The sequence below is a fragment of the Dipodomys ordii genome, unplaced genomic scaffold (genome assembly GCF_000151885.1).
Source record: "Dipodomys ordii isolate 6190 unplaced genomic scaffold, Dord_2.0 Scaffold14, whole genome shotgun sequence".
NCBI classification, from domain to species: Eukaryota; Metazoa; Chordata; class Mammalia; order Rodentia; family Heteromyidae; genus Dipodomys; species Dipodomys ordii.
The window spans coordinates 4,512,203-4,524,951 of record NW_012267230.1 but is presented as its reverse complement, the minus strand read 5'-3'; the positions used below and the strand labels follow the sequence as shown (position 1 = coordinate 4,524,951).

The 12,749-nt window shown below is 60.1% G+C and overlaps 1 protein-coding gene across 1 annotated transcript in view; it reads right to left on the bottom strand.

Annotated features, from left to right (window-relative positions):
- Positions 1 to 262: 262 nt before the first annotated feature.
- Positions 263 to 12,749, bottom strand: part of Kiaa0556 (KIAA0556 ortholog) — a 116,467-nt gene continuing 103,980 nt past the window's right edge. The window contains exons 18-27 of the mRNA XM_013011138.1: positions 11,912 to 12,089; positions 8,167 to 8,332; positions 6,241 to 6,398; positions 5,402 to 5,466; positions 4,407 to 4,517; positions 3,579 to 3,718; positions 2,169 to 2,270; positions 1,223 to 1,380; positions 1,051 to 1,139; positions 263 to 953 (exon numbers count right to left, since the gene is read on the bottom strand). Coding sequence (XP_012866592.1) covers positions 898 to 953; positions 1,051 to 1,139; positions 1,223 to 1,380; positions 2,169 to 2,270; positions 3,579 to 3,718; positions 4,407 to 4,517; positions 5,402 to 5,466; positions 6,241 to 6,398; positions 8,167 to 8,332; positions 11,912 to 12,089 — 1,223 coding nt within the window. The 3' untranslated portion in view covers positions 263 to 897. The remainder of the gene's footprint in view (positions 954 to 1,050; positions 1,140 to 1,222; positions 1,381 to 2,168; positions 2,271 to 3,578; positions 3,719 to 4,406; positions 4,518 to 5,401; positions 5,467 to 6,240; positions 6,399 to 8,166; positions 8,333 to 11,911; positions 12,090 to 12,749) is intronic.

Below are 12,749 nucleotides of genomic sequence, written 5' to 3'. Positions count from 1 at the left end.
GCCCCTTCACAAAGCCATCTCTGGGCTCTGGGTTGCATAGAAACAAACGCACAGAGTACAGTACCCAGGCCGGGCTGCACCAGGCCGAGTGCCAGCCCGAAAACGGATTAGTAGTTGGAACAATAAATTACCCACCACTGGGAAACCAATTAGGTCCCTGATCCGAGCTTGTGACAAAGATGGAAATAGATGCGTTCCGGGCTCCCTTTGGCTAGGGGGGACTGTGGGGGTGGGGGGTGGGGTCCGGGGTACCTTTCCAGCTCACCGGGAGGAGGGGGGAAAGAGGGGAGCTGAACCTCACAAGGGAAAGGAAGGAGGAAGGGGTACTAGGCTGGAGGGGTAGGGGAGTTGGGTCCCCCACCTAAGTTTGCTTCCTCTGCTCAGATCATGCACTTTTGGCCAACCTGGTCTTAGGCTTAGCAAGAGGTGAGAGGCCTTTATAATACCAGCCCCTGCCCCCCCCAGGACCCCTCTCCCCAACAAGGCCTGGGCAGGACCAAGGGCAAGCCAGAGTGCCTCTGCAGTCCTGAGCTCAGGCCCAGAGGCCCCTCAGCCAGCAGGGGGTGTGGCCACCTCAGCCTGGGCCAATGAGGGTCCAGCCTGCTGGTGGGAGTACAGCCTGGCCCCGCCTACTGGGCCTGCTCAGGGCCTGAGATGCTGCTGGACCAGGCCTACCTGCCTGGACCTAGGAGAGGCCCAGGGCCCAGTGTGCCCAGCTTCTGTGGCCAGCCCTGTCCTCTATGGGAGTCCTGTGGCTCCCACGGCTGTCACCCCCCCTCCTGCCCCCAAGTCCCTCTATGCCGAGTTCTCTTCCAGCCTCTGGGGTCCTGGCCAGCTGACACAGGTCTGAGACACACTGGGGTGGAGCCGGGCCAGGCTGGGGCCCACCGAGCACCTTCAGCACCGCCGCTGCCTGGCTGGCTCCTCGCTGATGCAGGTCTTGGGGCGCAGAGCTGAGGGAGGGGAATACATAGGGCCCCGTTACCCAGCTGTGATGCCCCCTGGTGGGGAAACGCATGCGGGGAACCGCCACGGCGGGCGGCCGCTGACCTGGGTCCGCGACGCCCGGCCTCCTCTTGGAGTTGGTGATGATCTGGTTCTCGTTCATCATCTGGACGTCCTGGTCCTCGCCCCAGTGGCTGTGGGGAGGAGGGGGCGGGAGGGACCATGAGACCCTGGGTGCGGCCCCACCGCCTCCTCCCGCGGGCAGGCCGGGGCGCACCTGAGGATGGGGTGTCTCTGGTGAGCGGCATCGGCGTCCTCGGTGAAGAGGATGGTGTGGTAGGGCACCGTGGGCTCGCAGGTGGGCAGGATGCCGCCCATCAGGTGGTTCACCATGGCCAGGACGCCGTTGTACACCAGCAAGTCGTCCACCAGGAGCTGGGTGGACACACGAGGCTCCAGATCCCGCGTCCACCCACCCCCTGGGCAAGGCTGAGCCCTGCCTCTTCTAAGTTTCTCCTGTGGGAGTCAATGTCAGCAGCAAGTACAGACCTACTGTGTGCCTGGTCAACATGATCCCAGCAAGTATGGACCTACTCTGTGCCTGGTCAACATGATCCCAGCAAGTATGGACCTACTGTGTGCCTGCCTGGATGAGGACCCCAGCAAGTATGGACCTACTGTGTGACAGCCTGGATGAGGACCCCAGCAAATATGGACCTACTGTGTGCCTGCTTGCATGAGGACCCCAGCAAGTATGGACCTACTGTGTGCCAGCCTGCATGATAACTTCAGCAAGTTTGGACCTACTGTGTGCCTGGCCAACATGACCCCAGCAAATAGGGACCTACTGTGTACCTACCTGCACGATGACCCCAGCAAGTATGGACCTACTGTGTGCTGGCTGGTCTGCATGAAGACCCAGCAAGTACCCACCCACAAGCTGTGTGCCTGGCTTGCACAATGATCCCAGGGCCACAAAGAAGAAACTGAGGCTGGAGGCAAACTGGGGTCTCTGTCCCCAAGAGCTGGAGGGAATAGGGAGCCACCAAAGGAAAGCCAAATTTGGGGGGACCCCGCAGCAGGCTCAGGTGGTCCAGGTCTCCCCACATCTGCCTAAGCGCAAGACATTTGCAAGGTTACAGCAGAGGAAAGGAAATGGCGTCACGGCTGGCCGCCTCATTACCAGCGAGCCCCGCTGCCTCTGGAGGCTCGTGAGTACTCACACCAAATTCCTTCACCCCTCGGAGCGGGGTTTTCGCGTAATTCCACAGCTTGACCATGGACACCGTGGTGGGCAGGTCGAAGATGACGTAGACCCGGTTCACCTGCGGGACAGCGTGGGTGAGGTGGGCGTGTGTGGGTGTGGAAGCCCCCGGGGGGGGGGGTCCCGGGGCCGTCGGCTGCCTGCCGCAGCACTGCCCCATCAAGCCCACTGGGCCGCCGGCTGCCAGCCTGGAGCCCTGCGGCCTGGCGTCTCTACCAAGCCCATCGAGAGTCAGGTCACGTGTGGCCGTGTTTGCAACAAACTGCTGAGCTGGCTCTTGCCGGGCCGCTTCCTTGGGGACATCTTGGCCAGTGGGCTCTGTGGGGTCCCCGACTCCAGTCAGGAGCCTGAGCCCCGGGGAAGTCTGCAGGGTCCTCACCCCTTTTTGTCCTTTGGTTGAATCAGAGCAGCCCGGTCTGGGTCCTAACTGACACGCCCCAAGGGAGGGCCGCTGATCAGGGCAGATTCCCCACAGCCCCAAAGACCCTTCTCTCTCCGGCCCCAGACAGCCACCCTGGGCAGCTTAGGGAACCTTGGAAGCCGAAAGAAACTCTGGGCATCAGCAGGGGCCGTGGTCCTGGTCTGTGGCTTCCTTAGAGCCCTGGAGGCTGGGGGACGGGAGAAGGGGTATGGGGGGAGGAGGGGAGAGGGAGGCCATGGGGGGAAAGGGAGAGGCTGGGGGTAGAGGGAGTCCATGGGGAGGGGGAGGCGGGAGCGGGAGGAGGGAGGCTGGAGGGGGCGGGTTCAGGCTCATGGTCACCTGGGAGTCTGCCTCTGCCCTCAGATGCCACAGGCCTGGCAGTGAAGGCCTGGCACCCCGGGGCACTGGGCCCCCACTTTGCAGAAGTGAGGCTGGAGCTAAGGAGCCGACAGCAGCTGGGGGCGCACGAGACTCCCCACCAGGCGGCATAGGGGGGAAGGTTTTGGTGAACACCAGCTAACACGGCTGCCACTGCCACAGGCTTCTGAGTGCGTTAACGGTGTGTCTCCCCACCATGCTGCTTCCCACGCACACAGGCATCCAGCCCTGGCCCGGGTGGGGCGCTGGAGGGACGTGGCCAACCTGTGCCCATCCTGGCCTCCTCCTCCATCCCCACCTCGGCTACTCAGGCCCAGTGGTGGTGGGGGGGGGGTCACCTCTCAGCTCATGGGGCATTCTTAGGGCCACGGGCTGGAGTGCAAGGAAACCGAGTCTGCAGCTGGATCAGCTGACCAGACGGATTTGGGGCTAGAGGGAAGGCAGGGCATCCATGCTGGGGCATGGGGAAGGGCAGAAGTGGCCAGGGGACGGGCAGGCGGGGGGAGGAGGGCAGGGCGGCTGGCCCACTGCGAGGGGCGGGCGGGGGGGGGTGGCGGCACGGGCACCCACCAGGCCAGGCAGGACTGGTGCCAGCCACATGTGTCTGCCGTCGCTGGTGTCGTTCACGCCGTCGATGAGCTTGTCTGGGGTGCGCACGTCCCCGTGCACGGCCTCCAACACGTTCACGCTGTCGGGGAACGCAGCGATGTCTGAGGGGCGCTAAGGTCACAGTGCAGAGCAGGGAGTGGGGGTCGCCACCAGGGATGAGGGACCGGGGGGGGGGGGGAGTGGGGTTCCTGCACTGCAGCTCTGGTGCTGGTGGCTCACGCCTGTAATCCTAGCTACTCAGGAGGCTGAGACCTGAGGGTGGTGGTTTGAAGCCAGCCCGGGGCAGACTCTCGTGGGCAACTAAACCACTCAAAAACCAGAAGTGGTGCTGTGGCTCAGGTGGTAGAGCGCTAGCCTTGAGCACAGAGGCTCAGGGTCAGCGCCCAGGCCCTGTGTTTAATCCCCACAATGGACTGGGGGGGGGGGGAGAGGCACATGGGGCAATGCCGGAGGGGAGGGGGGGAGGGGCATCCTCAGACAGGGGACACGTGACCGCAGCTCAGACTGACAGATGAAAGGCCATGACCCAAGGCGAGGGGCAGCTGGCCCAGCAGAGGCCACCGGGCAGAGAAGCCCATGGACCGGCCCTGGCGCAGAGCATGGCACAGAGCTGGCCCCTGGTAAGCATTCACCGTGCATCCATTCCAACCAGGTCTGAGTTGGACTGGAAGGGGAGAGACGGCCCTGGCTATTCACGACCACAGGCGCCCTGAGCTCCAGTCCCTCCAGAGAAGCTGGACAGGTGCGTCCAGCGCTGCCCTGCGGGCCAGCCTTCCGTGGGGAGGATACTGTTTTCCGACAGGGGGATTTTGTCTCCTCGTTCGTCGTACAGCTCCAGCCCGGTGAGGCCGATGTAGTAGGGGTCCCCCCAGCTGGTCAGAAGCCGGAACTGGAAGATGACTAGCCATGGGGTTAAGGACTAAGATAACAGGGATTTTTTCCCCATCTTGTCAGCTTCTAGGAATCGAAGAGGAACAATGGGTGCTTTGCTCTCCCGGGGACCCAAATCCATCAGAATGCGTATGATGCCCGCTTCTCTTTAATGTGAACTGGCCGATCGGAACCTTCCTCCAGCCCCGGGGCACGGGGTACAGGTTAAGACAGTGTCGGGCACGGGCAGACATGGGTGCCATGAGCCGAGCTGGCTGTGTGGGACTGGAGGTAGGGGAGGGGAGTACACAGACTCGTGCCTCAGTTTCCCTGGCTGTGAAATGACAAGCAGCACAGCAGATCTTTCTCCCCTTTCTCTCTGGAGCCCAGTGTCGGGGAGGCCCCTGGGGCCCATGCCAGCAGAGCGGGCCATGTTAGGGTCACCAGGCCAAGTCACAGCCAGGCCAGTCATTTCCAGGCCAGCCAGCTGGGCCACGGGGGGCGGGCTCTCTAGGCAGGCCTGCCCACCCAAGCTGGGAATGCTGGGAGCACGGGTCTAGGCCTCTGTGCTTCCTTCTGCCTTCTTTCTTTTTGAGACAGGACCTGGCTAGTAGCCCAGGCTGGGCCCCCCTGGCTCTGTGCTCTGAACGCAGGGATTACCAGCGAGACCACTGTGCCCAGCCCCTGTACCCCATGTCCTCTGCTGTGACAGGGGAAAATGATAGACCCATTTACAGGCTGTCAGGGTTCTGGGCGCCGCCAGGAGGGTGGAAAGCTGGGTGGGTGCAGCCATGGTCCTGTGTGGCGGGTGTCTCGGAACCCTGAGTCTGTCTGCCTCTGCCTTAGTTTCCCTGCTGGACCCCTGGCTGCCCAGTGTCGGCTGCCTATGGACTGGCTGGCCACAGAGAGGATACAGCCACAGGGCATGAGCGGGGCCTCGTAGTCCATGCTGGAACGTTCCAGGCTTTTCCAGTCCAGCCTGGAAAGACAAATCGGCAAGTGAAAAAAGACTCCCGCAGCCGGGCACTGCCTAGGCGCTCCTCCGCCACGAATGTTGAAGAAACCAGCCATCCTCCCACCCCGGCCACCAGGAAGGTCCAGCACCCCTGAGGGGGCCAAAGCCAAGGCTCCTGGAGGCTGGGCCAGGAGTCGGAAAAGATCTAGAAGCTTCCTGGCGGGGACCCTTGCCATCTTCAGAGCAACGCAGGGGACCGAACTTCCTGTCCTGTGTGGATAAGGCCACTGGGCACAGAGAGGGCAAGTCACCTGCCCAAGGCCACAGAGCTGGCAGGGAGCAATAGTACTATGTGCTTGCTCTCTGGTCACCTCCAGCCATCTGTGGCCCAGGTCTCCTGGCTGCCAAGGCCAGTGTCACACTGGAGTGGCTGTTTGGAGGGCTGGGGAGGAGGGAGGCTGGTTTGTGTCGGAGCTGGCCTCGGGGCACTGGACGTGGACGCACTGAGTGAATGTGACATTTACAAACTGTTACAAACTCCATGCAACAGCATGGAATCCCAGCGCACCGGACCACCGCATGGCTCTGGGTTTTTGTTTTTGTTTTCCTCTTTTGCAGCTTTGTGGATCAGGAGCGAGGTGGCAGAGGAGGGGAGCCCTGGCCTGAACCAGTTAGCAGCTGCTTCTGAACGGGAGGCCGCCAGAGAGGCTGCTCGGCTGGGCTTTCCCAAACATCAGATCAGTCCTATCCAAACCCCACGGGGGGGGGGGGAGGGGGCTGGGGGGAGGGGTAGCTCACCTCCGGGCTGGTGGGGGCGGCAGGGGGGCCCGCAGGTGGTCCACAAAGAGGATTTCTTGTGCAAAATCAAAGTGGCAGTTGCCTGGCCCCTTCCGGATGAGGAATCCTTCGGGAGGGGAGACGCACAGGCCGTCCAGAAACACGTGGACAATCTTGGCCTAGCGGATGATGGACACAAGCGGCATGAGCCAGGGAATGGCCGTGAAGCCCTTTCAGGGCACCCTCAGCATTTCTGGGGTCTCCTGAGGGCAGAAGCCATCCCAGCCGGAAATCACGTGAGATTGCTGGACTCGAGATCCACCAGCAAATCTCAAAGACCCCGTGGCAGTCTGGGGTGACGGCGTGGGGTGGGAAGTGGGGAGCAGGTAGACAGCCCTTGTCCCCAGCATCTCCCTCCCTCCCAGGGTCCCTTCTACCAGCCAGCAGTGATGCCTGCGGCCCAGGCAGCTGCTGAGTTCCTGCCAGCAGCAGAGAGGAGGGGGGGCGCCAGGACCCCGGGACCTCACAGGTGCCCCCGCCCCGCCCCCCGCAGCCCTGTCTCTGCTCATGCAGGCCCAGCGCTCGGGGAGCACATGGCTGAACATGGGCCGGGCAGCCCACGTCGGGTGTGGCTGTCTTTGGAGTCCTGGCCTCTGTCTCTCTTTCACTGTCTGCCTGGCTTTCCTCCAGGCTCCTCCCCCAAGCTGGAGTTGGACTTGTGAGCCTAGTGGAAGCCAAAGCCTTGGGTTTGCCGGCTCATCCTCCATGGGCATCCTCCCCACCGCCTCTTCCCCTGCCTAGGGAGCTAGCAGGACACAGGCCTTGCAATTGCCAGGTTCACCTGGCACACCGGTCCCCAAACGCGATTCTGTGCCCCTCATAACACCCAGGGCACACTGGTTCCCTGCCCATTCCTAGGGTTGAGAGAATCTTAGCCATGCGCCCCCAGAGCCTGGGGGGACGTGGGGGAGGTTAGGTAAACCTACCTCAAGAATCCCAGGTCCTGCCTTTTGGGTTGTTTCTTTTTGTTTTTTTGTGGGTTGTGAGGCCTGAACTCTGGGCCTGGGCGCTGTCCCTGAGCTCTTCAGCTCAAAGCGAGCGCTCTACCACTTGAGCCACAACGCCACTTCCGGTTTTCTGGTGGTTCATTGGAGATAAGAGTCTTACAGGCTTTCCTTACTCAGGCTGGCTTTGAACCGCGATCCTCAGATCTCAGCCTCCTGAGTAGCTAGGATTACAGGCGTGAGCCACGGGCTCCCAGCAGGTCCTGGCTTTTATCCCTATGTGGGGTCCCGTACCCAGAGTACTTTGGGGTGTGTGGGGAGACCAGGGCCACCGGCCCATCTTGCAGTGGCCAGGCCAGTCCCTAAGACCCTATGGGAGCCCGTGGGGGAGCTGCTGTGTGGCCCACAGAGGAAGCCCAGGTCTGGATCCCAGAACTCGAGCTCCGGTTGACAAACTCAATGCGGTGTGGCAGAGCTGCCAACCCTCCTGAGGCACCTGGCACCCCTGTACCTCTGCAGCCCTGCTCGGCTTTCTAGCAGGAGGAAGGAGCTAAAAAGAGCAGGGCAGGGGGGCTGGTGAGGGAACCTTTGTGCACCTGTGCTTGGTGCCCTGGCGCCTGACTCCATTTGCCGGGAGGGGAGAGCGTGGACGCCGCCCACAGCGCACACCGGCACCAGAGGCTGGGTGGACACCCAGAATGGAGCTGACCCTGCCCATGGGGCGGGGCCTGCCAGGCCTCAGCAGGGGCAGGGGTGGGGCTCCGCCCTCCCCCGGCGGCCCCAGGCTCTCTGGTCTGCATCAGCCATCTCCTCCCTCCCCAGACGTCACCCCCAGCTCCATGTGGAATGTTCTGGAGGATTCCTGCTCCTCTCCCCAGTGCTGCCAGCCATTCCCCGAGGCGCTTGCTGGCGCTGGGCCCTCTCTCCCCCACCGCCCACTCACCCCTCGATAGGTGTCTTCAGGAGATTTGTTGTAGTTCCAGAAACGCACGCCGGCGATGCTCTCAGCTCTGTCGAAGCGGATCGTGACCATGTGGTCCAGGCTGGGTGAGAAGGGGATCAGCCACATGTGCTCGTCCTCCGTGGTGACGTTGACGCCGTCGATCAGCCTGCAGGTGGCAGGGGAGGGGCAGGGTGGGGAAGGGCGCCATCCCAAAGACCCTCGCCTGGCCACCAGGCCCCTCCAGAGCAGGTGACCGGGGCCAGCTCTGTGACACCAGAGGGCTCTTGCAGCAGGGAAAAACCAGGGTGACAATCCCCCCGCCCTGCCGAAGGTGTCTGACAGAACAGTGACCCCACTTCCGGGGTGCTCCGTTTCTCCTAAGGAAAATATACTCCATCCACTGGGAAGGCGCTCTGTACAAAGATACTTGTTACGGAACTGTTTGTACTGCAACAAACAAACTCAAAAGGAAACAGAGACAGCAACATTTCTATTTTCTGGAATTCATTTCTTTTCTTTTTCTTTTTTTTTTTGCTCTCCACTTTTCTTTTTATTATTCAAAAATCAAATGTTTTTTTAAAATCATCCATCCTCAATTTTTGGAGTTCATTTCTTTAATAAATATTATTTTCAATGATCAGATGCACATTGCGCCTTTGCGCTCCTCTCCTAAGAACGTCGTCCTCTGGTCTCACTGTGTGTGAATGCCTAGAGACCCGTACGTTTTTATTGGTGTGGTTTTCTGTTTCTTTTGTCTTGTTTGTTCATTTATCTGTCTTTGACAGGGTAAGGGGGGGTGTGGCACAGAAATGGAGGGAGAAAGGTGAACAAATGCAGTAGCGGTTCTCAACAGACACTATGTTGAAAAATGAACTATGCAACTTGTAGGTGGGAACGGGAGGGGGAAACACAGAGCGAGGGAATGGGTGACATTGCCCAAAAAGAAATGTACTCACTACCTGACTCACGTAACTGTCACTCTCTGTACATCACCTTTATAATAGCATGGGGGGAAAAAACCCAACCTCACAAAATGAAAAGCTAAAAGAGGGCTGGGAAGGTGGCTCAGTGGTAGAGCGCTTGCCTTGCATGCCAGAGGCCCTGGGTTCGATTCCTCAGCACCACATAAGCCAAAAGAAAAAAAAGCCGGAAGTGGCGCTGTGGTTCAAGTGGTAGAGCGCTAGCCTTGAGCTGAAGAGCTGAGGGACAGCGCCCAGGCCCAGAGTTCAGGCCCCATGACTGACAAAAAAGGAAAAAGAAAAGCAAAGCTAAAAGACCTCAAAGTGAACAAATTAGGGAAGGAAATCTGTGGTTGATAGGGCAGGGCGGGCAGGGCGGACACGGGGGCAGGGGCACGGATGGAGAGATGAGGATCGAGATGAGGACGGTACCAGGCAAGAGCGGGTGGAAGGGACTCAGGCCTGCACTGAGAGGCGAGTGGCCTCCCTTCTTCTTCCTGGTGGAACCGGAGCACCAGAGGAACGTGGCGGCTCTGGGCTGGGGACGGGTATAAGAGGAGGGCATTCATGGCTGCAAATGGCCAGATGGGGGGGAGGATCCTCAATGTGGGTATCACTGGACGCCCCAGCCAGTAGCAGAGAGCCACCCACAGCCTGACCTCTCACTACCTTAGCCCTGTCGGCCCACAGTACTCCATCCTTGTGGTCTCTTGTTCCCTGGGCTCCACCCACCTCAACTTCCTGCCCTAGCCTCCTTCCTCAGCCTCTCTGCCCTAGCCTCCTGCCTCAGCCTCCTTATGACTTCCCCGGATCGTCTAGCACACTCAGCCCCAAGGCCCCTCTTGGCTCTGCAGGGGCGGCTAGCGGTCAGCCTTCTGAACCTGCCCCCCGCCCCGGATCCTGGCCACCTAGGGGCGACCACACTGGGACAGAGGCTCAGGCTACTCCCCTGCTTCCTAGGTCTGAAAATCAACTTTCTGCTTCTTTTACATCTTCAAATTGGGGGCTTGAAATAAATCTTACAATCTAAGTGTTCATCCAAGGAGGTAATGTTTTTTTTTTCTTCTTTTTCTTTCCTCTCTCTCTAAAAGGCTGTTATTAAATTGATGGATGGTGTGTCTCACAATTGCTGGCATCTTAAAACGGAGGAAGCTCGGCAGTTGGGGCTGGGTGTTTGTGGTGCTGAGCTAGCTAGCTGACTGGGGACAAAAGCAATTACCGTCCTGTCCTGGGGACGGGCCACCTCGGCAGCACAGCTGTCGCCATTCCTCAGCCCTGCTGACCCACCAGGACATCCAAGAGACCTCCAGGCCCTCTTCTCCAACAGGCTGAGAAGCAGGGGCCGCGCCAGGCCTGCCCCAGCGGCAGCGAACACACCGTGCCCAGGTCTGAGGCTCAAGAAACAGACTAGACGAGCCTGGAGTGCCCCCCCCAGCCCCCAAGAAGAAAGCTGTCAAGACAGGTGTTTCTGCTTCCTCTTCCTCCCCCTCCTCTTTCTCCTCTTCCTCTTCTTCCTCCTCTTCTCTTCCCACTCTTCCTCTTTCTTCTTCCCCCTTTTTCCTTCTCCTGCTCTTCTTCCTCCTCCTCCTTCTTCTTTTTCTTCTCTTCTTGCTCCTCTTCCTCCTCCTCCTGCTACTGCTTTCTTCTTCTCCTCCCCTTTCACCGTTCCTCCATCCCCCCTTCTTCTCCTCTTCTTTTGGTGCTAGCAGTGGGGCTTGAACTCAAGGCCCCAGCTCTTTACACTAAGCTTATTCTCTTAGGCTGGCACTCTACCATTTGAGCCACAGCTCTACTTCAGGCTTTGTAGCAGTTTAATAGAGATAATTAAGCACTGCTGTGGCTGACCTGTTTGACTTGTACACAGAGAAAGGAAGTCACAGACAGGGCCTCGCCCTTCAGCAAATACACAAGATGAGAAAGAAGGGAGCCGGAGTGCCCCCGCCCTCCCCCACTGGCTCACAGCCCTGCGGCCCAGGATGGATGAGCTGGGAGATGAGATCGGAGACTTGGGGTCAGCCCAGGAAGAAAAGTCTGTGAGACTCTATCTCTAATTAACCACCGAAGTGAAGCTGTGGCTCTAATGATAGCGTGCTAGCTAGCCTGGAAAAAGAAAAAAACAACCAGAAAACCTTTAGATAGTGCCCAGGCCCTGAGTTCGAGCCTCAGGACCAACACACACACACACACACACACACACACACACACACACACACACACCCAGGCCCTGAGTTCGAGCCTCAGGACCAGCATGAATTCAGACACACACACCCAGGCCCTGAGTTCGAGCCTCAGGACCAACACACACACACACACACACACACACACACACACACACACACACACACACACACACACACAAGACAGAGACAGGATTCGACCTCCCAGCCCTGTTCCCTGGCCGCGGATCCCAGGTCCCTGTGCATGTGTGCTGTGGCCGAGGCTTGTCCCTTGTGGAACCTGACCCGTTCTTGGTTCACAGCACGTGGCAAAAGCCAGGGCGGTGCAGCCACGGCCGTGCGAGCCCTCCTTGGTGATGGCACTGGTGCCCGTGCAGGGGGGCTCAGGGGCACACATGGGGAGGTGCGCACCACGTAGCCATTTCCAGCTGGCCCTGCTAGGCCCGGGCAGGGGATGGCCAGCATGCCCAGCATGGCAGCCTGCCTGCTCTCTCCTGCCCTGAGGCCCGGGCCTGGCTTGCCTCCCGCACTGCGTCCGGGACAGTGAAGTCTAAGCCATAGGCCAGATGTAAACCCCTGGGCTGGAGCCGAGCCCTGACGCGCACTCACTTGTCCAGGGTCCGGGAGTCGTCCGTGTACTCGGGAAGGTCGTTGAGGTCTCTGGGGGAAGCGGACAGCTGGTGCGGGCGGATGGGCAGGGCCTGGCCGTCCCTACCCACCACTTCCAGGCCAGTGAGCCCCAGGTAGTGCAGGTCCCCCCAGGAGGCGGTGAAATTGAGCCGAAGGCCTGCAACCAGAAGCCGAGGAGACCGGTCAATCCCAGAGGCTCCAGGGAACTGAGTGAGGGGGAGGAGGGGGCTGGGGGGGGGAGGGACGCCTTGGGCTTCTCCATTGTCCTGTGGGAAACCCAGGCTTGTTCACAGCCAAGGCTCAGGACATGCCACAGGCCGAATGGACCAGTGCTACTGGAACTGCTCATGGCCCAGGCTCAAGGGTCCTGGGACCCCATCCACCTTAACACTGCACCTGGCTCCCATGCGGCCAACAGGCTCTCCTCAGCCGGCTTCTGCCACCTATCCCAATGTCATGACCACCAGCGGCCCTCAGGTCCACCCAGATCTTGTGTGTATGTGCTGGTGCATGCGCATACACACTCACCCGTACTAGGACTTTGAACTCAAAGCCTGGGCTCTGTCCCTGGGCTTTTGTGCTCAAGGCTGGCACTCTGCCACTTGAGCCACAGATCCACGTCAGAATCTTTGGTGGGTAACTGGAGATTGATATGGGTACTCTCCTGCCTGGGCTGACTTTGAACCCTGATCCTCAGATCTCAGCTCCCTGCCACCAGCACCTGGCTGGCTATCCACCCAGATCTTTCTGCTCTAATTCCATTCCTCCCATCCACAGTACCCGGCACACAATCGGGGCTCAGAGCCTCCGAAACACT